The sequence below is a fragment of the Dreissena polymorpha genome, chromosome 1 (assembly GCF_020536995.1).
Source record: "Dreissena polymorpha isolate Duluth1 chromosome 1, UMN_Dpol_1.0, whole genome shotgun sequence".
Taxonomy (NCBI): Eukaryota; Metazoa; Mollusca; class Bivalvia; order Myida; family Dreissenidae; genus Dreissena; species Dreissena polymorpha.
The window spans coordinates 165,912,700-165,936,735 of record NC_068355.1 but is presented as its reverse complement, the minus strand read 5'-3'; the positions used below and the strand labels follow the sequence as shown (position 1 = coordinate 165,936,735).

The window sequence follows — 24,036 nt, the reverse complement described above, 5'->3', positions numbered from 1 at the left end:
TATAAAGGATTCACAAGAAAGAAAATTGAACACTGTTATTTTAATTTCATGTTATAAGCACATTATATAGTATAAATGTATTGATAACTGTCTTTACAAGTGATCAATTATTGAGTCAATAATTATAAATACCATTACCTACAGAAAACGAAAGTGTTTATGGGTAAGTACTACACACGGTTCTATCAGCCTGTATCCCCCGAGGAGACGGATCTGCCTCCCTCTGAATACTTGCACATCATCAAGCTTTGGGATATCTGGGCAATACTCGGGGACATCTTCAGCCTCTATGGCACCGTCTGGATAGTCTTCAAGATAATGGTGAGTATATTTGCAATGTGTTGCTAGTTTGACTTTCTTGGGTGCCATACGGGTATGTTGCTTGTCCTTTTAATAACAACTTCGGTTCATATACATGTACAAAACATTCAATAAGTATGATAGAAAGCTGTGTCTACATAACTATTCTTTAATGTACAGGGATTGGAAAAGAGCATTAAATTCATGTTTATAACACGCCTATAAAACATTCTCCTAAGCGACTATATACGATTTTAATGTGAATATTGTACTTTGGCAATAGTTAAACAACCATGATTTCTAAACATTGAGGTTGCTTTCATCGTTATGAGATAAGTAGTCAAAGGCTGCACTCCAGTCTCCAGCGGACTCATCTCCATGCGTGTCTCGGCGGTATCTAGCATTGCAACGATAAACTAGATTAACGAAACAAATCAGATAACGAATACAAGGTGATCGAAAACTGTTGTGAAGATTTTGAGCTCATCGTACCAAGGTCCTTAAAAAATACATCCTTATCGCCCAATCGACTAGAACGCCAAAATTTAACTAAACCTTCCAAGAATGGTACATGAATTTGTATGTAGTTTCGGCCTAGAAAACAGCAGACGGTTGAGACTTATTGAATGCGAAAGAAGCCAACAACAAACCCTACCACACAAACCTTCCAGAATAGCGACCTGGCAGGCTGCAAACGGCCCAATACACATTAAGATCGATTTCATCCTGGAGCATAAACGGTTCTATTCAAGCATCAAAAAGGCGAACACGAGAACGTTTGTTTGGCGTAGACATCTGTTATGACCATGACTTAGTGCTAACCACCATCAAGCTGTAGTCAAAAAGCAAGCGCTTCGCCAATAACTCTCGCAGATTTACTTGAAGACATTGCAAGATTTAGATATATTAGAGGCATTTCGGCACATATTGAAAAGTTGCAGTCCTGAGCATCTAAGACAACGACATAGACACCGTCAACAATAAAATCAAGGAAGTTCTGCTATCAAAGCCCGAAGAAGTGTTTGGGGAAGATAATACGAAGACCAAGCCGCGGGTGACGACCGATATTATGGGCCTCTGCGACAAAAGACGAAACCTGAGGCATAAAAATTACACAAGCCATGACAGATTACCAGTAAGCGAACAAGGAGGTGAGAAAGGTGATTCGAGAGGCAAAGAAAGAGTGATATTGAGGAGTTATGCAAAACATTTCACAAAGACATAGTCAGCATTAAGAAGGACTAAAGCAACCTAAAGACCCTCGCAAAGACCAGCCATACTGAAGCAGGTTTTATAGACGCTGACGGAAATCCGCCGACCATGTTTGTCGCACGTGTGAACAGGTGGTCTGAAGACTGCAGCGACCTCATCTTACCAGATGTAGCGATGAAGGGGGCAGTTTGCAATCTGAAGACTCTCGGGAGCGGACAACGTCTCTTTTGAGCTGATTAAGCAATAAGGAAATTTAAAGACTGCACAAAAATAACGGCATTATGCCAGATGATCTGGAAAAAAAATAAGTGGCCAAATGAATTGACCGGCCATCCTCCTAAAATAAATGGCAATCTCAAGCTGTGAGATCATTACCGCACCATAAGCCAACTAAGCAAAGTCATGCTATACATCACCCTCATCGATTGCAGAGTAAGACAGAGAAACCACTGGCGGACGAGCAGGTTGGATTTAGACCTGGACAGTGTACAGTTGAAGCGATCTCAAGCAAAACTCCTGCTACACCAACTACGCCAACTTTAAGAAATGGTTCAGACGCGTTTGACCTATATCAAGTTCTAAGAAGGTTCACAGAGATGAAGACTGTTTATTCAAAAACTTTACAGAAAAGCCAGCAGCACACTCTTCTAAATGGACAGATGGGTAAATTCTTCAAAACATAAGTGAGCGTCCGTATGCAATGTGTGCTCGCCTCCGTCCTGTTTCACAGTTCTCTTGAGAAGATAATGAAGTAGACGCTCCAAGCCAATCACACCACCATATTTATAAGTTGAAGACCAATTTCCTATTTGAGATTTGCTTATTACGTTGGACTCATTGAATGAACGAAGAGGTGAAATCTAAGACCTATCTAACAGATTCGCCAAAATAGCAGGTTAATATTGAACGAGGGTCAGCATGAAGAAATCAAAGAACATAGTAAACAGCACAACAACACCAGTGCAGACATCACCATGATGGGCGAGAATCTGGAAGAAATGACAAGCTTCAAAAACTGGGAGGCAATCATGTCATAGGTTGCAGATTTTGGACAAGCAGGTCCTTCGTAGTCTCCCTACTATTGTACGACTGTGAAACCTAGACGCTTCGTGCGAACACATAACGCAGGGAAATGATCGTCAAACGAAAACTGGATGGACGATGTGAATGACTGGACGTCTCTTCCCATGGATGAGGTACTCACAGCAATCCAAAAAAGATCTGATTCGCGGAGGATCTCTTTGTTGTTGTTCATCGTTTCCTCAAACGGCAAGATGGGGTAATGTAATGATGATGATAATGAAAGTTATGAAAGGTAGATTCACATTGATAATGATTGATTTATATTCAGGAGAGCGACTGGGTGATAGGCATGCTAGATTTCTACACCATGTGGCTGGGATTGGGCTGTCTCGTCTCTTGGATATGTCTTCTTAGGTTCTTCAAATTCCAAGAGAAGTTCTATGTAAGAAGTAAACCCCATAATATTATATGCATTATTTTTTTTGTTTTCAACTTCCTGTTCGGTGAACTTAATTATGAAGACATTGGGGGACTTTTTTGTATAGATACCTTACATAAAGTAAAAGCTACATTTTAAATGCTACAATTTAAGCTTGTCGATTTTAAATGCACCTACGATTGCCTTGTTTGGTTAATAAGTACATTAATCATAGGTCTAGGTACTTAGACATGAATTCAACTTCAATACGCCTGGATAAAGTAAACGCAAAATGTCCCAATTGTTTAAGTAATTGCATGTGTATATACCCCTCCAGCTTTTGTTCAGCACCATATACCACTCGTTCGGTGATCTTGTCGCATTCCTGTTCTGCGTCTCGGTTCTCTTCATGGGCTTCTGGATCTGCGGTTACGTCGTTCTAGGACCTTACAACGTCAAGGTAAGGGGATCCTCATGGTGTAGTGGATATGGTGTCGGCCGCCTACCGATCGGGAGGTCACGGGTTCGATCCCCACTGTGGGAGCGTTCTTTAGATCTCCCCCATAGACACCAAGGAAACGGACTCGAGAGCGTTTCATATAAGCTTAGGCTTGTTATGCAATCGAGTTTAAATAAATAGGTTTTAAAAAAAGGTAAGGGGAGAAATCAGTGTACACACCGTTAATATGATAACATAACATGGATGAAGTTGCGCTATTCCACGAAAAAAGTATACGATTAATAGCTGTTCATGCGCAGCGCAAACAGGTTATACATATTATGACCTAGTCAACCAGAAAACTCCATCTTAAAATTGTATTGTTTCTTATTTCAAAATCAAATGTATATTTTAGTCCAACCGTTCGAGTTACTTAAAGGTCATGGTCAGCATTACTGTCAGACAGTATAGTATTCAACCATTTAATACCAATATGGCATATAAACATTCTGTTAACATGTATTTATTATCTATTTACGCATTTAGGATTTTGGTCGATATCACGCATTCATTTGTAGAGCAAGGGTCTATAAAAAATGTATGAAGATATATATGCCCCTTTATACATATGGGCGGCGCTCTGTGAAAAAAGGAGTTTAATGCATGTACGTAAAGTGTCGTCCCAGATTAGCTTGTGCAGTCCGCACAAACTAATCAGGGACGAAACTTTCCGCCTTAACTTATTATTATTGCTATGAAGAGACTTTCGTTAAACATAAGATATAATAAAAGCGGAAAGAGTCGTCCCTGATTAGCCTGTCGACGACACACTGTACGCGCATGCATTAAACCCATTTTCACAGAGCATGGCTCATTATGCTTTCGTTTTTGTCTAACATATGTTGCGCCATTCCAGTTCCAGACACCGTCGGCTGCCATGGAGACGCTGGCTGCCATGGTAACTGGCGACGAGATCTTCTTGACGCTAGTTAGTGTGGAGACACAGAGGGTCGGCAACATTATCATCCTGTGGTTCTCCAGAGTTTACGTGCTTTTCTACGTTGTCATGTTTACCGTCATCATCATCAACTTAATCGTGGCGATCTTTAACAGCTCGTACGAAGCCATAACGGTAAGTCGTCACGATCACCATAAGCCACCTTTTGGCAGCATTAAACTGCTCGTAAAGACATTATGTGAAGTGATCGTAATGGTTATCATCATTAATCTTCTAATGAAAATAACCATCAGCTCGTAAGAAATCGTGACGGTAAATCGTCATCATCAAACTTGTTGAAGTATTCAACGGTATAGGCAAAGTGATTAAGTCATCATCATCAACAACAGGCGCGTTTCAATATTAAACAGCTCGATTTAGTTACAGTTAGTCATCATCAAAACATGCACTTCACCAGTTATTATGCGCGAATGGTATTTGCGTTGTTTCCAATTGTTTTATATTCGCCATTAACGAAATGGCGCTATTGTTTGCGCTATTGTCAAAGATATACCGATTGGTAAAATATTCAGTCGTTTCATCTTTTTGGTTGTAATTATATGTAGTGAAAGAATTGATCTGCATATAATCGTTGAATGAACTGTTACTGAAATAACGCCTGATGTATCAGTAAACGCTTATCACAATAACACTTTATTCAGACAGTTCATACCCCGATGAAATGCAGAACAGTGCTAGTTAATTCTTTGTGAAAATGTAGCCCGAAACATCTGATCTGTACGTGTCGAAAAAACATGGTCAAAGCCAGATAAAAACATTCAAGCTTCAAATACACACATTGAGTGTATTGCGCTTTAATATAATGACACGGTACATTCTGAATAAAAAAATATATCTTATGAACCAAATGATTTCAAATTGAACACTTTCGGAAATACAACGACGTCCGCAAGTTTTAATGAAACAACGCATAGCAGGTTGATTTTCGGAATGGCTAGTTAAACTTTTTATTTGACAACCAATACAAGTCTTGTTGTTTGTTGATGTATTTGCAGTTTTTTAAATTCATATGAGCTCGTTTTTATCGTTATGTTTAAGCCAAGCAGTTGGTTAACAATCCGATATTAATTAAAAACATGTTTTCAGAGATTATTTCATAAGTCGCATCGTCATTTTATTGAGAAGGGAAGTAAATTGTGTTCGTTTGTTATAACTTTTCGTTAATGTTTGAGCTTAAATAAGTTTTAACATACATTCACGTGATGACTGTCAATTCAACACGCATGTATGTGTCTAGTGGCGTTCTTGTACGACGGACACATTTCTTGTGATATTGTTTTTGTTTCAATTTGCTCTGACTGTAAACGGTAACTATATGTTGAGTGGGAGTCTTTTTGCTGCTGCTCATGTTAGTTTTAAACTCTTTACAAACATATAATGTTTTATGTTTTATGTGTCGAAAAAGTGAACTGTTATGCAAACCCCCCACCACTCGTGTGAGAGGCGTTAATCATTGCATGTGTCTCTCCGTCAGTCCGTAAGAATAAATAGTGGATTTGTCTTTTGTTTCAGCTGTGTTGTGGTTGCTTTGTGTCTGTGATACTTTATTATATTCGTTAAATAGAAAGTAAGGCGATTGCCTTATTAGTGTCTCATTTAAAATACTTTTAACAGAAACACAATGTTTATGCAACACTCATTACATTCCGCTCATTTTCAGGAACTGTACAAGAAGACGCCAGATGAACGCAAAATTCGGCCGCTGGAGTCGGCTATTCGTGGTCTTCTGAGGACAAACGACGTCAGGGAAAGCTTCCGGCAATCAATTCACGAGATTCTTACCGCGAGCAACCGGCCACCAACTTCTTCCATTGAAGACTCTCTCCGGAAGGAGCTGCAGAAGCATCTCCGCATTTCGAGTAAGACAGAGGGAGTCGAGTTGATAAAGCCAAGAACAATAGAGAGCTTTGTAAATGACAGGAGCTTCTCAGAATAGCAAAGCGGCACTTTGTTTCGATGTGGTAATTTGCGGATATGTTATAACCGGAAGTGATAAAGACATAAAAAGAGTATAGGTGGGCCATTAAAAAGTCACGGCCGTGTTAAATGCTGCAATACCTTAAACATAGACACTATGACATGGAAAAGGGCTAACGCAGGATAAGACGTGAAAAATAAAGAAGGGAATAATAAACCACCATTTATATGTTCAGGAGCGAAATTCGTGTTACAGTTAGGTAGTGTACTAATATACAAGGAAATAAATATATTACAATAATGAACATAAACAAAAATGATGTAAGCTTGGTTTACTGTCACGCAACAGTCAATGCATGACAGTAATTTGTGATTTGTTGGTTGTTTGTGTAACAAAGGTAAGCACATTGACAGGTTATATAAACATCAAATCAATTAAAAAACGATACCATGTTGAAATAATGTCATTCTAAACATTTGTCTTGCTCCTGTGTGTGCACCATCTCATTCTCAAAATCAGCGTCATGACGTCTGTTCGTGCATGCGTCTGTCCGTCAAACTTGATCTAAATTCTACGATAACTCAAAACCTGGCGAAATTCGGTTGATGAAGTCGGTATGTGATTTGATGCCCATTCAGTGGACATATTTGTTCTGCGTGCTTTTTCTACAACATGTGAAAACTTTACTCTCAAACCTGCCACAACTGAATAAGTACATTATGCTATGTTAATGCATCGCGGTATCTTGATAACATGAAATATTTTAGGTTATTTGAGGTTTTCTGTCATGCAATCATCGTGATTGCAAAGGATACAGACATGAACAGAAATCTAAAATATGGATTATGCGTCACTTCAAAAACTACTAAAGCAAGGTTGATGAAAACCGGTTTAAATATGAAAGGCACTATTCAGAATAAATGTCGAATCAGTTGTACTGTCACATTACTATTTTGGTTAACATGTGTACAGAAATAATTGAACACTCATATATGGATCATGCGATAACTTAAACAGTAAATTAAAGCAGGTGTGTGGATAGAACGTAATATATGGTGAAGATTTTATGTTACTTAGTTGGTCAGCCACAAACTGTAGTTTCTTTATTTATGGAAGAATGTGAAAAAACGCACATTTTATCGTTTCGAAATCAATCCATCCGCGGAGGTGAGGGGATAAAATATCTCCGACAGCTTCCTTATTCCGATGAGATAATTGTTTTGTATATTGATGTGCAGTGTGTAAATGTCGTATTTGCTTGGTTATTTGCTTTCATTGCTGATAAGTTTATAGTATATACAAATATTTGCGTTCATGTTTCCATGTTAAAATATTGAATGTTGCGTTTATGTAGTATTTAAAACTATATCAAAACGTGATAAATGTTTATTGGAAACAAAATATTATATTATATATATTTATAAATAAATGATACCATAAAACACACGTAAATACAAATTTTTCTGTTAATAAATACAATTTATTTTCATACGAATAGGTGCATGACTTAAAAATAGTCAGGAGCAAGTCGGGTACGACAAGCATGTCATTTTAAATCGATGGATAGTAATGACTGAAATGTAAGCAATTATTTATACAAGCTCGGATCGAATTGTTAATAAAAGGTAAGTAAACCAAACATGGCTAAACCGTCAACCGATTTGACATCTATCAATGAACGGTATGCGAATACGGATGTTCTTCTGGCGGTCTGATATTTTCTGAAACAAACCAAAGTAACGTAAGAATAATTAACTAAACTATATTCGTATTAATGCCCTTTATGCACCGCCTTTGTCATCGCTATCCTTTTTCGTAATTTGATGAAGCCAACACTTGCCACTTACAAATATATATTTACACATTAAATGAATTGATATATTTCTATTAAAACAACAATCTTGCAAAACACAAACATGTTTAATTGTATTAGTTTCTTGTTCAACAATACCAATTTTGATAATAAATAATTTAAAAATAATATTACTAATACAAACATATTATTGGCAAATGTTTGACATGCAGAAGTAGTGATTTGGTGGCGCATAATTTACTTAAGTTGAAAACATGCATCTGGTATTGAAACAGATATTTACATATTATTTCACACATAAACAACTAGCAATGAAATATTGAATTAAGACCCATAGACCTATTGCAATGAGCAGCACAGCTCCTCCCGCTGAGACTCCGGCAATCAGTGGGATGTTCTGGACCTCTGTCTTATATTTCAGGTAGCCCATGTTGTTTCCATGTTACCAATTGTTACCTGCAAAACAATCGACGAAATTGAAAGAACGAACAGTTTTTTAAAGTTGGAAGTGAAATCAGACTATGGTTAGTTTTGCCAACCGTTATGGACCATATCTCTTAAGAATATATTAAGAAAGCAAAGCAAATAATAATAAGTAAACATTCGTATCTGTTGATAATTGTTTATTAAACTAGTAAAGCAAAGAATAATTAGCAAACATTAGTATATGTGGATAATGGTTTAAAACAAACTACAATCACAAAATATAAGTGTGAATTGGTTTTGTGAATACTAACATTAACTTCAGGATTATCAAGGCCGGATATTCCTGGCTTGGGTTGCGATTCAGGTGCTTTGCATACAATAAAGGCGTCTGATATTTCTACAATTCTGCATTGTTATATGCCAATAGTGATGTCGACGTCAGAAAATGATAGTAATTGCAGATTTTTGCCCTAAGGAATAAAAAGTTTCACTCAACACGCTTCCACAATTATAAAACATGCACAAATTGTTTAATACAGCATTTGATTTTAGAACATAATTAAAGGTAGACATACATATACGTTTCTGCAATACAGATTGTACTTGTTGTAAATAATTATGACAACTTCTAAAAATAGTTGCCCAAATGCAAATCTCATCCGAGATAAGTTGGGTATACATAAGCTTAATATTGGGAATACATTTTACAAAAAGTAAAGTCTTTATCACATAACAGTACTGAAGTGTGTGCGGCCATACTTTCCCTTTCTAACAACGGCTCATCGAGCACGAAATAACACATCGTACATTGGTGAGCTATTACAAAGAGTCTACAAAATATTATCCACATAATTTTAAATGAGTTTGTGATTCAATTTTAATACCGTAAGTGCTGTGTTTTTAAAAGAAAGATTTTCACAGTTATTTGTGTTATGCACTAACTGATATAGTGAGATATCGTTCTTCAGCATTAAACAGATGCAAGCCACTGTCGAACTTTGACAATGTCGGATCATGGAAGTAGTTAAATATAAATGTTTTGTCAAAGCCGTCCAGTTTCACAACAATGTCCAATTCCAGACAGTCCGGGCATGTTGCCGAATTGAGATGGTTTGTGACACCTGTGGGAGCTGCAGGCACTTTACAATACAGGATTTTGGTAGAGTTAACATTTGGAATGCACGGCTCTGACTGTAAAAAAAACAGATGATATATTCATTATTTTGGCTAAGGACTTCTAACCACATGATTGCATGTCTTAGAACAGCTATGTAATTTAAAGCTTCACAAATGACACATTTGTTCTGGAGTAAGCCAATGCAACGTGACATGAATTGTCTTCGAAGTAATAACTGAAGTACTTACAGTCTCATAGCCACGAAAGAAAACTTTTGGAAGCTGAGGATTGACCAGATTGTCCCCTGTCACTGGCAGAATAAGACCACCACTGAAATATGGCTTCGACAAAATTGAAATAAACAGCCCTCTCCTATAACTGTACCATGCACACTACATATTGAACATTGATCAGATAGTCACATGTCACTGTTTGAATAGTAACACCGCTGTAAATGGAAAAGAGACAGCACCCACCCTTTCCCGTCACTGTAAGAATAGTAACACCTCTGTAACCTGGACACATCACCATTTAAAAAGACAGACATAATAGGTGTATTACATGCACTCTCATGTACATATAATAAGGCTGATCAAGAACTTTTTATATATACCCATGACTTAAATTGTATAAAATATCAATATAAAACTAGCTCTAAAGATGGATGGTTAAAAAATGCACATACTGATTTAATACAAATTTTAAGCTTTGAGGTTATATTGCTCCGACACAGAACAAAAATGAAATAGCATTAACAAAGAGAAAACTTATATACAGAAAACAAACAAATAATCCATACATATTTGATTCTGCCTTTAAATTGTGACTTTAACCATTGACTTATTTGCATTAGTCATATCGGTACAAAATATGAACTTGTCTTGCATAATATGTATAGGTTATAACAAAATGATATCAATAATTAAGCCTATGAGAGGTACTAACTATAAATATTTAGCCTGACACATGTCATTGCGAGCTTAACCCTTGTTTAACAAGCATTGGTATGATACACAAAGGGCATGAAGACAAAATAAACAAGTAATGTCAGCCAATAGAGAAGAATACAAAGACAAACACACATTCGACAAAAAGGAGCTTAATTGTCGTTTAAAGTATGATATGGTAGATATCAAGATAAAATAATCTTACAGGACAAATGTATCTTCATAACGTAAAATGTATTAAACACATGTAACTTAAATAACCAAAATACTTCTATATATATATAGCATTAAATACGCGCCACCACAGACCTTGAGTTGCTTAAACTGTTCTTTTTTGTATTTCTGCTGCTCTATTGTGAACTCAAAACGTTCTTATACTTTGCTGGTATTTTATTATTCACACATGTATGCACTACTTAATCAATCAAATGTGCTATGTTGAGCTAAAATAATCCAAAGGGTCTTCTGAAACCGCAATGACAGAAAGAAACTTTCACCAAGCAAGCCAACACATCCCTGGCAGCCATAGTTGACTACGGGCCAGAACAATACTCGAACTCTTTTAAGATTTCATCAGAGCAACATTCTCTACATAAGTGTCGTGTTGATGGGAAAAAATCTGAGTTTTTCAATGTCTACCAGCGTTTTGTTCCTATTCATCGCTCAATCAAGGTTATTTAAGATTTGGCAAAATATGCTACCTTTATGGTAACTGGTTATATAGAACAACGAACGACATGTTGCATTGGTTATCTTACATAATAAAGCAAATATAATTTAGAGCACTGTAAAACATATTTTCAATACATTTTCTAATAAAATTTTCCAATTGAATCAGAACACTTGTCAACGGTACATTGATTTAATTAAAATGGATTAGTTTCTACCAACCATACGCTACAAAGAGCTTTGAATGCTCGAAATGTTTCATGGACCCCTAGCTGAGACACATAGAAAGCTGATTGTATTGCATAATTAATATCTAACGTGATTCTTTCTACGCAAAAAATATTAAAATAATATAGCTTACCTTAGAAATCCGTGTTTGGAATATATATCTTTAATTGACGGATTTTCTAAGAATGAAAATATTGCTTTCGGAAATAATTTCAACATCATTCAAAAATACCACAATGCTGGTATTTTCGATAAAATATCCTGTTGGTATTTCTCCAATTATCACATAAACACCTTGTCTGCAAAGAAAAAAAATAACATTGCAAGAGACGCACTTATGGCGTCGCATATTGTAGCTTTTATAGCAATAATATACGGTCAGTACCTTCAGGAGCAGTTCGCGACATCATATTGACAAGAGAGGATACGGCTGAAAACTAATGGAAGTAATATCAGCTCATTAATGACTTAAACTGACTTAATCATATTTTGGCTTCCGGATTATACTGCTGTGTTCAGTCAAATAAGCATGGTCAATATTGCTTCAACGTCTCCATAACACTATGTAAGGTAGAGTAGTTGCTAGATTTCTTGGCATTCAATGTTATTGCCAAAACATATGAGCAGATATTGACAAATATATATATATATATATAACGTTATTTTTTAATCTAGATATGCTACTGTATACTGGCCCATTGGCTTTCAATTGCAGACTTGGTACTAGTGAACGTCTCGAAGAAGATCGGTGCGGCCTTATTGGTATTAACATGCCTCTCTCTGTTACTCTCCGTCCTCAGTGTCATCTTTGACGTCTACGTCTGCTGGGTGAGGAGCAGAGTTGATGTACTTCTACCGCTCCGTTATTCTATTGCTCCAAAGCTTCATTTTGGATGTCTACTTCTGCTTTGTTAGTAGCGAACGTTCACCTGCCTTTCAGTTATACCCTGTGTCATCAGTGTCATTTTTGAGTTCGACATCTCAAAGACTAGCAAAATTTCATGTTAACCGTCTTCGTTTTATTGCGAAGTAGAAGAGCAGGCGTCCATCTACCTTTGTAATACGCTTCTTCCTCAGTTTCGACTTTCGCGTCTTTGTCTCATGAATTGTTATCAGGAGGCAGCTCATATGTCTCTCACTGATAGTCTTTTATTTAATGTCGTATTTGATGTCTTTGTCTGCTGTATGAGCAACCGATCTAGTTTTCTTAATGTTCGTCCTAAGCGTCTTCGTCGATGTCTACACCTTCTGGATGAGCATCACTTCTAGTGTTCATCGGCCTTTCTTTATATTCTCATTTTTCTCATTGTCATCTTTGACGTTTAAGTCTGCTGAGTTAAACATCTAGTATCTACTTGCCTTTTAACTGCTGTGTGCGTAGCAAGGCGGTTGTTTACTTGCCTCTCTTTGTTTCTCTATAATCTACGTAAAATAGTTGAGTAGTAGAGCTAGTGTTCACCGACCACTGTCTTCGTCTGCTGGGTGACAAACAGAAGAGGTGTTAACCTGTTTCTCTCTGATATTCTTTGTCCTAATTTTCATAGTGGACTTCTTTATCTGACTGTTGATCACCTGCATTATTCTTCAACTCAATATAAAGAAGTGAAACTGCAGCTGCTGGAGCAGTATTGTATTCTCATTATAAAAATTAGCTGGTCCTTTATTTAAGGCAAGGGACCAATTGCCAGAACAGTACAAAACTGCACAATACGAAACAACATACACACATTGAAGAATAAAGCTGGGGTCATCGCCTTTGAACAGTCAATGCAAAGCAAGCGGGGTTTAAACCGGTTTTAGAGCGCTCAACCTAACACTTGGCCCAGCAATATTCATAATACATATAAGTGTAAATAAAATTTAACCTCTTAGCATTGCAACCTTACTTAACAATAATAAAAGGTAATTAAAGCGCATTAAATTTAAAAACCAATTGATTACTCAACGGTAGGAAGAAGACCAGAGTAACACCTTTTTGAGGAGCGATGAAATGAAATTACGAACAAAGTCAAAGTCCTCACTGTCATGATTGATATCCAAGTCTACAACGTAAGTAGCAGAGCGAATGTCAACCTAAATATCTGAATTTCTCTGATATAAGTGTCGTTTTTGCTGTCTACGTCTGATGTCTGTTCACCTGCCCCTTTCTTATACTCACCATCTCATCGTTCAGGTGTACATCTTACTGGTGAGTATTAAAGCTGTTGTCGCAGCATTCGCATAGATAGCACGCACGTACACACATTTTGAGTAACTTGAATTTAATGTGCATATAAATGACTCACACGAAGAAAATCGACCGCTTTTATTTTAATTTTATGTGTTAAGCACATTATATAGTATACATATATTGTTAAATGTCTCTAAAAGTGACTATTATTGAGTCAATAATTATAAATACCATTACCTACATAAAACGAAAGTGGTCATGGGTAAGTACTACACACGGTTCTACCAGCCTGATTCCTCTGAGGAGACGGACCTGCCTCCCTCTGAATACTTGCACATCATCAAACTTTGGGACATTTGGGCCATACTCGGGGACATCTTCAGCCTCTACGGCACCGTCTGGATAGTCTTCAAGGTAATGGTGAGTATATTTGCAATGTGTTGCTAGCTTGACTTTCTTGGTTGACATACCGGTATTTTGCTTGCCCTTTTTATATCAACTTTGGTTCATATATAAGATATTCAAAAAGTAGGATTGACACCTGTGTCTACTTAACCATTCGTTAATGTTCAGTGCTTGGAAAAGAACAGATTAAATTCCTGTTTTATAAAACGCGTATACATAATTATCTTAAGCGAGTATATAACATTTTAATGTGAATATTTTTATTTTATTATCGCAATCGTTAAACAACTATGGTTTCTAAACATTGCCATGAGGTTGCTTTCATAGTTTTGAAAGAGGTAGTCAATAGCGTCATAGACTGCACTCCAGTCACCTCTTGGCTCATCGCCATGCGTATCTCAGCGATATCTAGCAATATTACTATAATCTAGGTTAACGCACCAACATCAGATAACAAATACAATGTGTTCAAACACGTTCGTGAAGATTTAGAGTTCATCGTACCAAGGCCCCTAAGAAATGCATTCTTATCGTCAAATCGATTGGAACGCCAGATTCGACCAAACACAGACTGGTTAGGGAGATAAGGTACATTCGACATAGGAGAGATAAACGAAAGACGGCTGAGACTTATTGGGTTCTCAAGAAGCCAACAACTCACCCTGCCCGCACCAACCGTCCAGAACAGCGACCTGGCATGCTTCAAACGGACCACTACACACCAAGATCGATTTCATCCTGGCGCATCAACGGTTCAATTCTAGTATCAACAAGGCGAACACAAAAACGTTATTTGGCGCAGAAATCTGCAGTTTCTATGACTTAGAGTTAAACACCATCAAGCTATAGACAATATTGGCTTATTTAATATATACAATAGACAAACCGTCCATGAGTTTACATGATTAAAACATAGTAACATATATAAAGGCATGACATGTGATCACTATTAAATTTCAAAAGTTGTTACATTGAGTATCAATACATGAAAAGGTCTAGGACACATTGTCTTTGGATTTCAACATTTAGAATCTATTTCACAATCAATGCTATAACGGTAACATCAAAAACAACAAAGAAGAATCTACTAGAGTGCGAGAAGTCAAGTTTGGGGGATGCATTATATAGAATTAATCATAATGATATGTATACAGGTTTCTTTGACTAAATGCTTTATGTACATACATAGCTAAGTTTATGTTGGTACTTGTATTATCCGATTGCATTATTTCAATAAATGTTATCATGCATGGTCTTTGCCAGTAATAATTATTTATATACAATTTCTTATTTCATCATATAAAGAGCATTCTAAAAAAAGGATATTCATCCTAAAGAACATTGCAATGTTGACATTTTCTATCTTGAAATGGTATGGCTTCAGGTTTGTGCCATCTGCCTGATTCTATTTCTAATCTATGGGATGACACCCTTAATCTACAAATATCAGATCTAAACTTATTTATGCTAACATTTTAAAAGTAATGTTGCAATTAAAATTTACAAAACTGCCTGTAACGTATTTCTCTTGAGGAATCATTAAGTTATGACATCCAATTTTGTATCATTTAATCTTGACTTTACCAAGGTTAAAAAACACTTTTAATCAACTACACCTTGGTTCAGCCATGCATATTGAAAGCCTAAGGTCTGCAACAGATTACATACAGAATTTGCTCATTAATGTTTATTTGGTTTATTTATTTAATTCTCACATATGTGTCTATAAATACACTTTACACACGTATGATCTTCTAACTGTATAATTTTCAACCAATACCGTATTACATTGATGGCTCTTTTAGTTAGCAAGGATGTTCTTCCAAGTTCCCCATATACAAAATTATTTTGTGTTTGAAGTTTTACGCCAAGTAGTTTTTTTGCAAAAATTTAGGTGAACTCTTTCAAGTGCCACGGGTAACGATCGCTATTATGGGCGTCTGCGTAAAAAGAAGAAGGATAGGTTTGAAAATTACACCAGCCAGGACAGAATACCAGAAAGCGATATTATATATTAGAATTGTATTCTACAACAAAGGAAGTCCAATCTTAAAATTACAGAAACCTTGGCTTCTTAATACCTTTTTTCATAGCCAGTAAATCGCTGGATCAATAGTCTTCCTGTCTAATTTGATATACTAGCCTCATTTATTGTAGCCACGTATTTATCCTTTATCAATAATGCAGCATGCTATCAGCTGCATTAAGTACAATGATAATAATTCTAATACATATGGTATAAAAATAATACAGTAAAGCTGCATCATAGAATATAGATTTTTTGCCGATGAGCAGGATGCTTATGTAACCAAGTGGACAATACACACTACCTTTACATAAAATTCCATTATTAACTAAGAAAATAATACCAAATATAACATTATCGAAAACTTAAAGTGACATCACAAGAGCAGGGTTGGCATATTGACCGGTCAATTGGGTATTGACCGGGCCGGCGGTCAATACCCGGTTAAAACCGGTCAATACTGGTCATTATTGGTCAATACTGGTCGATTGAAAATTGTAACATTTAAACATGACAAAGGAAGAATTTAAGCTATTCTATATTAAATCAATCATTATTCTGTAATTGATGAACTTTTTTTAGTTATCTATTGTAAAAAAAGCTTTAAAGCTGTAACAAATACTTCTTTATTATTTATGGAAACGGTCTCAAATACAAAATAACTATGGCACTATCTTTATCTCAGTGTATCACATCTGTTACTGAAGTATTATAACTATTGTAGTTACCATAGTATTTCACTGATCTATTGATATATCTATTTGATAAGCTGATGGACAAACAAAACTCTTGTGGTTTCTAGGATCATAAATGATCTGGCCCCTAAGCCTTAATTGGTAATAAAATGCATGCACTGGTATGTCTCTGATAGTGACAATAAAGGAAATCTGCCCTTAGGCTATTTCATTTCACTCAAACAAAATGAGATAACTTGCTATTAATGTTATTAATTTAATAGTTACTTCTAACTTGTCTCCTTTCCATATTAAGAGGGTTTTCTATTTTTAAAGTTCAATTGGTCTTCAAATGAATAAGCAATCAAAGTTCTTGATTTTGGCAACATACAATGTATAATGTTTACCAATTGTGGGTCTACTCTAGACTCTTCTTTTCAATTATTTCTTTCCTTTGTTTGTTTTATATCAATGGTAAAATAAAATATTTTTTCACTATTATATTAAAGAAATCCAGGCAAGAATACATGACAAGTAAGGGTTGTGTCAAAGGTGCCATGTAAGGCCCTATTATCAGTTTTGGATGCCCTAACCTGTATAGGTTTGAAGACTGTGAAAGACTGTGGAGACAGTGAGGCATGAGGAACAGCTAATACACAGTAATTGACAGGTTCTTATTGAATCAAGCACAGAATTTTCTGAGCATTCATAATTCGTTAGAATTGAAAACAAAAAAATCAATCGACCAGCAAAATCCAATTGACCAACTTGACTCATTTTCAAAATTTTGAGAGATTGACCTACAAATTGCATGAACAGGTATAAAATAGTGGGTTTTAATAGCTTAAGACATTATTGGCAACATGTCTGTTTAATTCATATTATCAATATTGTTTAATTAAGCATGGAATATTAATCAAAATTGGGGGTAAAGTTCAATCGACCAGTATTGACCAGTAATGACCACTTTGGGAGTATTGACCGGGGCGGTTTTAACCGGTAAAAACCGCCGGTTAAAACCGGGGGCGGTCGATTGGTGCCAACCCTGCACAAGAGGCCTTAAAGTCATCAAAGTAGCCATGACTACAATTTTAAAAACTGTTGAAATGGTTTTATTAAACCATACATGGATGATTACAGCGATTTTTTTCCTTCTTTATTAAATAACCGTAGAAGGTACTTTTCCAATTTATACTACAAAATTTCCATGTCCGGTCAGAAAAATTCCCAAAACAATTGTGTCAATTTTGTTTCAAAAGTGAATATTATTAAAGTGAACAAATAAAATGTGCACTGAAACTGAACATTTCAAGTCAAAATTCATGGACATTAATATTTAAATTGGTTTGTGCAATTTAAACCAAGCTTTTAAAAAGACCCATATTTCCTAATCTGAAGATTCCACGACGCGAAATTTCCCAATTTCATGATTGTTGCGATTTTTTTCCTAATTGTTACAGTATCGGTACTTTTCCACATTGGGCAAACAAAATCGCTGCATTATATATTTCAAGCTTGTTGAGCACGTGTTCTGATAAAATAAATAATAATTAGGCAGGCAACACATTTTTTCAGTACGATGTTTGCAAAACATGATCTTTAGATTTAAAAAAGAGATTTAAAAAAATAAGAACGCATTTATGATAGAAATACCGTTAATATAAATCATGAATATAATATTTACTGTCAAAACCATAAAACATTATTATATTCAGTATTCATTTAGCACGGTGCAAACTATTGTATGTGAACTAAACCAGCTGAATAGACCTTTATTAAGCTTTCATAAAATGCGTGAGAATTTCGCCCGCCTTAGTAAAAGAATAAATAAATCCTTATATTTAGAGAAATCCCCCTAAAACATGAGCCGCATCAATTCGTCTGTATGGATATGCCTTAATACAGCGTTGACAAAAGTAACACTTTTCATTTCAGGGAAATCCTGAATATTCTGTTTAAGTTAAAACGACATATAGATATGCATGTTGCTCCAGTTACAATTACGCATCAAATTCCTTCCATGTTGCAGAATTTCAAGGTCAGTGCTCTGTCATCATATCGTAAATAGGAAGACAGAATTGACTCTCGATATATTCATTATGCTGATAACACAGTATTGCTTTCAAGACTCTGACGAGTGAAAAGTTGCCGGAAAGCGGCTATTTCAGATGCCCATCCATTCACCGGACAGGGTGCAGAAGGCGTGTATTTACACCGTCTGACTCCACACACTAATTCAAACCATTTCCCGAAACTCGGTGAGCCCAACACGCAGTCGAAGGGTGATTGGCTTGCATTTTGTCGATACCGGGGGATAACTCCTAGCTGTCAGAAAGTACCATGGACATATCGGCATATGTGTGCACAACTTTGACTACCAAACTTATTTACACCTTACACCAAACTAGGTCAGCTCAACAAGCATCCCATCCGACGGGTAGTCAGCGTGCACTAAGTCGTTCCTGGTGGAAATCTCTCTTTTCATTTCAGACAAAGTGCATTTACACCACCCACTGATCCATCCCAACTCTAATTAAAGCTTGGCCCTTAACTTGGTCAGCCAAACAGGCAGCCGACGTTTAATCGGCATGCACTTGGTCGTTACCAGAGGACTACACTTTTTTTTTCAAAAGAGATAATATCGGTGCTAACCATTTTAACCGATGGACAACCAAAGGGTGGTGGCCGTGAACTGGTCGACACCGGGGAATAACTATTGATATAAAAAATGGCCATTAAATGTGCCCATTTGTTCACAATTTATTATTCAAATTTAAATATTAAAGCTGAACGTTGTCTAAATTAGAGGACATTTAGTTGAATATATTGTGTTGGTCGCTTTAAAACATAAAAATCCAACTTTCTCACTCCGCAGACTGATAAAAGAAGTTTTGTAGATAGTGTTCAAGTGTTGTCATGCCAAGATATGACAGAGCTGTGCGTATTCTTCTTGATAAGGAGGATTTCAGGCATCTTGTCGATACATTTTAATAAATGTTCGATTGCAAGTAAGTTATGTCATAAGGAAGTACTAAACTAAAAAGATCATCATGTGACTATACAACTGAAGATTGTTTCTTATGAAACAGCTTGTCTGGTGAACCATTGCTTTTAGAAGATTTGTACAGGCATATATCTGAAGAGTTAACAATTATGCTCAACAACATAACGAGATAAAGAACAAAACCCCTACTTGTATGTGCCACAGTTCTGACAAATCAAAATAGAACTGTTTTAATTGGAAACCACTTTATGAAAATGACAACAGATAGAGAGCGCACGTAACTGTAACGAACTCCTGCTTTTTATATGGACCATGCTCTGTGAAAAAGGGGTTTAATGCATGTGCGTAAAGTGTCGTCCCGGATTAGCCTTTGCAGTCTACATAGGCTACTCAGGGACAAAACTTTCCGCTTTGATGCTCTTTTTTATTTAAAAAAGTCTCTTCTACGGAAAAATCAAGTTAAGGCGGAAAGTGTCGTCTCAGATTAGCCTGTGCAGTCCGCACAGGATAATTAGGGACGACACTTTCCGCCTAAACTTGATTGTTTGCACATGCATGCATTAAACCCCGTTTCACCGAGCACGGCTGAAAATAAAAACAAAGCATAGAAAAAAAATGTTTATTAAGCTTCGGTTATATTTGAAATCAAGAATATGCATACATGATGCCTTGTATATATTTAAGTTTCTCCGTTTTCTGTAAATTTAATATCATATTCCCCTTCCAGACGTTTCTTTTATCATTATTCCTCAATATGTAATTAATTCGAATGCTTTTTCACCAAGTTCGTTAAATACAACTGTGTTATGTTACTGCGCATATCAGTATAGGTATTCAAATCGAATACTCAAAATATTTTGATATATATATTCCAGTTGAGCGCTACTTTACTACTTACAAAAGAGTACATATATAATGTATAGCATTAATAATGACATTTTGACAGATAAAATGTTCCATGCAAATTTTCGTCATTGTATTTGTATACGCTGTGAATGTTTTAATACATGTATTACCTTTGTAAAAACAAAACCATTGCATTTTATTAACGATATTAAAGATTTCATTAATACATTTTAATAATAAAATTAACAAAATACTCAGTACTTCATAATAATCATATCTATGTAACAACAACGCATCACAATGAATATATTATTGCCGCGTTATTGTCCACTTTGCATCAATTTTACGAATGCATTGATGCACAATACATATATCCGACAATAGCTATTCAAAGTGTTAAACATGTCCTTGCGCCACGTGCTGTTGGAAATTCAGCGTCACAAGCCTGAAGAATATATATGGTGTCCTAAAGGAAGAAACTGTTGTTATAAAAAGGGAGCGAAAGAGAACATAAACATTATTTTATATACGGTAAAAATGTGTTGTCAGTTGCAGAAAGTGTTTGGCCTATTTGGTATTATTAACAAAAGCATCCAAATATAGTTATTTATTTAAGTAAGAAGTAGAATTTTATAAATAGAAATATTTAGGACAACCGTTGTGATAATCGATTAAATGCGGTAAATTGTATTTGGGATATAATGCTATCTTCAACAAATGACCTTTGCTTCGCTTCACGTCACAAACAAAGTGACCCGATTCTCTATCTCAAAGTGCATGGATTCTGTTCGATTGGCATCTTAGTGAATGGTTACACTCGCTATAGAAGAAAATACTAAAATGGTTTCGTGTCAACTCTCTATTATGAAAAGACTTTCTAAAAATCTTACATGTTTCATTTAACACTCAATAATTCCGATTACACATAAATCATCAAAAGACTATGATTAATTACTTCATTCAACAGTTAATATTAACATTAAGTTACCATTAACCATCTGCTCGCACTTTGTATAACTAAGCATGTAATTTATATCCTTCCATTAACAAGTGCAAAGTCATTAAGTGTATATAATATAAATATTTATATACTATATAGTGTGATATATCATCACTAAATTACCGTTATTCCAAGTTTAAACGAACATCAATATTTCATGAAAATCTTTTTCTGGTCGTATATGTTATGAAACGAACCCTCGTACGGGGCGCAATCTGTCTATACAATATTTATCTAAACTCGTTAAATTATGACAATACGGCGAGTGATAAATACTTCAATTTAGAGGTGTTGCCGCCCGTGTATGGATACAAAGTTGCAGAGATACCTTAGTCGCAAAGATTCAATTACAACATATTAAACGTTGATTATATTTCTTTCATTAATTAAATAAATGCATTGTCATTTCATTAACGTATTTGTAATGAACATTCACATGTAAAACGAAAAGAGGTAACATTCTTAGTAAATCGTAACGTATTTTCAAGGCGATTGTTTAAGTATATTTCAAAACAGAGACGAACAAACAAACAGTATATATCCTTGTTCAGAATAAGTGTAGACATAAGCTCTTTCGTTCTCTATGATATATTTCAGTCACTATCCTAATGATCGAATTTAAAATGCCGTTCTTTAAATAGATCCATTGTATGTGTGTTTCATAATTGTTTAATCCTACACAAACAGTTATTTACTACAATTTCTTGAAAGGAAGTACAACAATAGCGTGGATTACCTGCCCCTGACAATACAGGGTTGAGTCAGGCACAGAACAACACTAACCTATAATATGTGATTTTAGCCGATGTAGATAAATATATGAATGAATAAAAGCTCATCAATCATACATAGTTTGAGTAGATCTATAGGCGTGCACTTCTTTCTATAAAATTGTGTAATTGTAAGCTAATCCTTGTGAGTCTTCAGTTAAATGATTGTAAACGATCATGTGATTATTCGACAAGTTTTATTTCATAATAATAACTGTATTGTTATTACGATCATTATAATGCATTTGCAATTTTTATATAAGCATGTGATTGTTTTTGCGCTGATTTGCGACACTGCTGTTTTGAAGTCGTGATGCCATGTCATGTTTATTTGCCTTTTGACGTCAATATGCTTTTTTATGTTATGTTAGATAAATAAGTAGTCAATTAATTAAAACAAACTTTGAAAAAGAACTTATTGGTCGAAATATATCAGGGATGAGTTATACGTTTCTGTGCTGATTTCCTAGTATTCCTCCTAAATACGAAACTGGTAAATATTGCAATGTAATATCAAGTTTACATTGTCGTGAAAATATATTATGTGTATGGAGATTGGCCTCAAATCAAACAGTCGAGCATTACTCGATATTTTAATTGTATATAGTACAGTACCATGCATAGAAACTATGGAAAACATTAACAATAAAGCTCGTATAATTTTGTGGATTAATGTCTCATTGAATTGTTTTTATATTTTTGCAAATAAACTTTATCGACACAGAACGAGTACGTCAGTATATATTTAATAGAAACGATTTGATAAACATCAAGTCACTATATATTAAAAATTAATTAGAAACTGGGATATACTACGACTTCTGCAATTCATAAGGATCGATGCAAATCAAAGTGTTAATTGATTAGAATTGTAACACGTTTAAGATAATTATAGCATTTAATCATGTGTATTGCTTTCAACACATACGTTTACGATTTACTGGAGTAAACTTTTTACATACATTATCGTATACGTGTTTTATTTCCATTTGTGATTCATCGACAGCAATTAAACCAAGTTGGTTATGCTTGATACACGCTTATATGATTATAGGTGATACCTTACCTAAGGGCAAAAACTTATTTGATATCCATGTATTGTAATAAATATATGGACATCACAAATCATTACAATTGTTTCAATAAAAATGCAAGTAATGCATCTAATAAATAAATCTTATATTTCGCTCGTTACAAACACACGTTTTGCAAATGCCTATTTTTTAGGGCTAATATCTTATGATTGCTGTTGTATCCTTTGGAAGTTAAAGCTGGTCTGGTGGCTATATCGTTGTGGGTATTGTGTCCGCTTAGCGACTTGGAGGTCTCAGTATTGATACCTTTAAGGGGAGTGTTCTTTAGATCACTCTTACGACACCAACTACTAGTCCTGCACAGGAACAATCAAATGTCTCAATTCAACTAAAGCTGGCTAAAGCAGTTCATTCTAGCAAAAACTGATTTAACATAATGAAACAAATGTTATGTGCCAAATAAAGATTATCAATGTATAACTTTGTGGAACAGAAGGACGGCATTTTTTTTTGAAAATTGAAATTGCGAATACAGGTATCTCGCAGGGTTTTAACTTACTCTGACATACTTTTGTTGAC

General features: G+C 35.4%; 2 protein-coding genes across 3 annotated transcripts in view; both read left to right on the top strand.

Moving 5' to 3' along the window:
• LOC127859568 (mucolipin-3-like) overlaps positions 1–24,036 on the top strand; it is a 297,009-nt gene that overhangs the window by 8,416 nt on the left and 264,557 nt on the right. Inside the window, exons 10-14 of one of the 2 annotated variants that reach the window (XR_008039462.1) lie at positions 145–321; positions 2,864–2,977; positions 3,291–3,413; positions 4,309–4,524; positions 6,071–6,741. Coding sequence is in view for 1 of the 2 variants with exons in the window: in XM_052397062.1 (XP_052253022.1) it covers positions 145–321; positions 2,864–2,977; positions 3,291–3,413; positions 4,309–4,524; positions 6,071–6,346 (906 nt within the window). In the remaining variant the exon portion in view is untranslated. Of the gene's footprint in view, positions 1–144; positions 322–2,863; positions 2,978–3,290; positions 3,414–4,308; positions 4,525–6,070; positions 7,676–24,036 lie in introns of those variants that run through there. The other variant, XM_052397062.1, reaches the window with a different exon arrangement.
• The window catches only part of LOC127859558 (uncharacterized), a gene marked incomplete in the record, with an annotated part of 282,340 nt that overhangs the window by 133,622 nt on the left and 124,682 nt on the right, over positions 1–24,036 (top strand).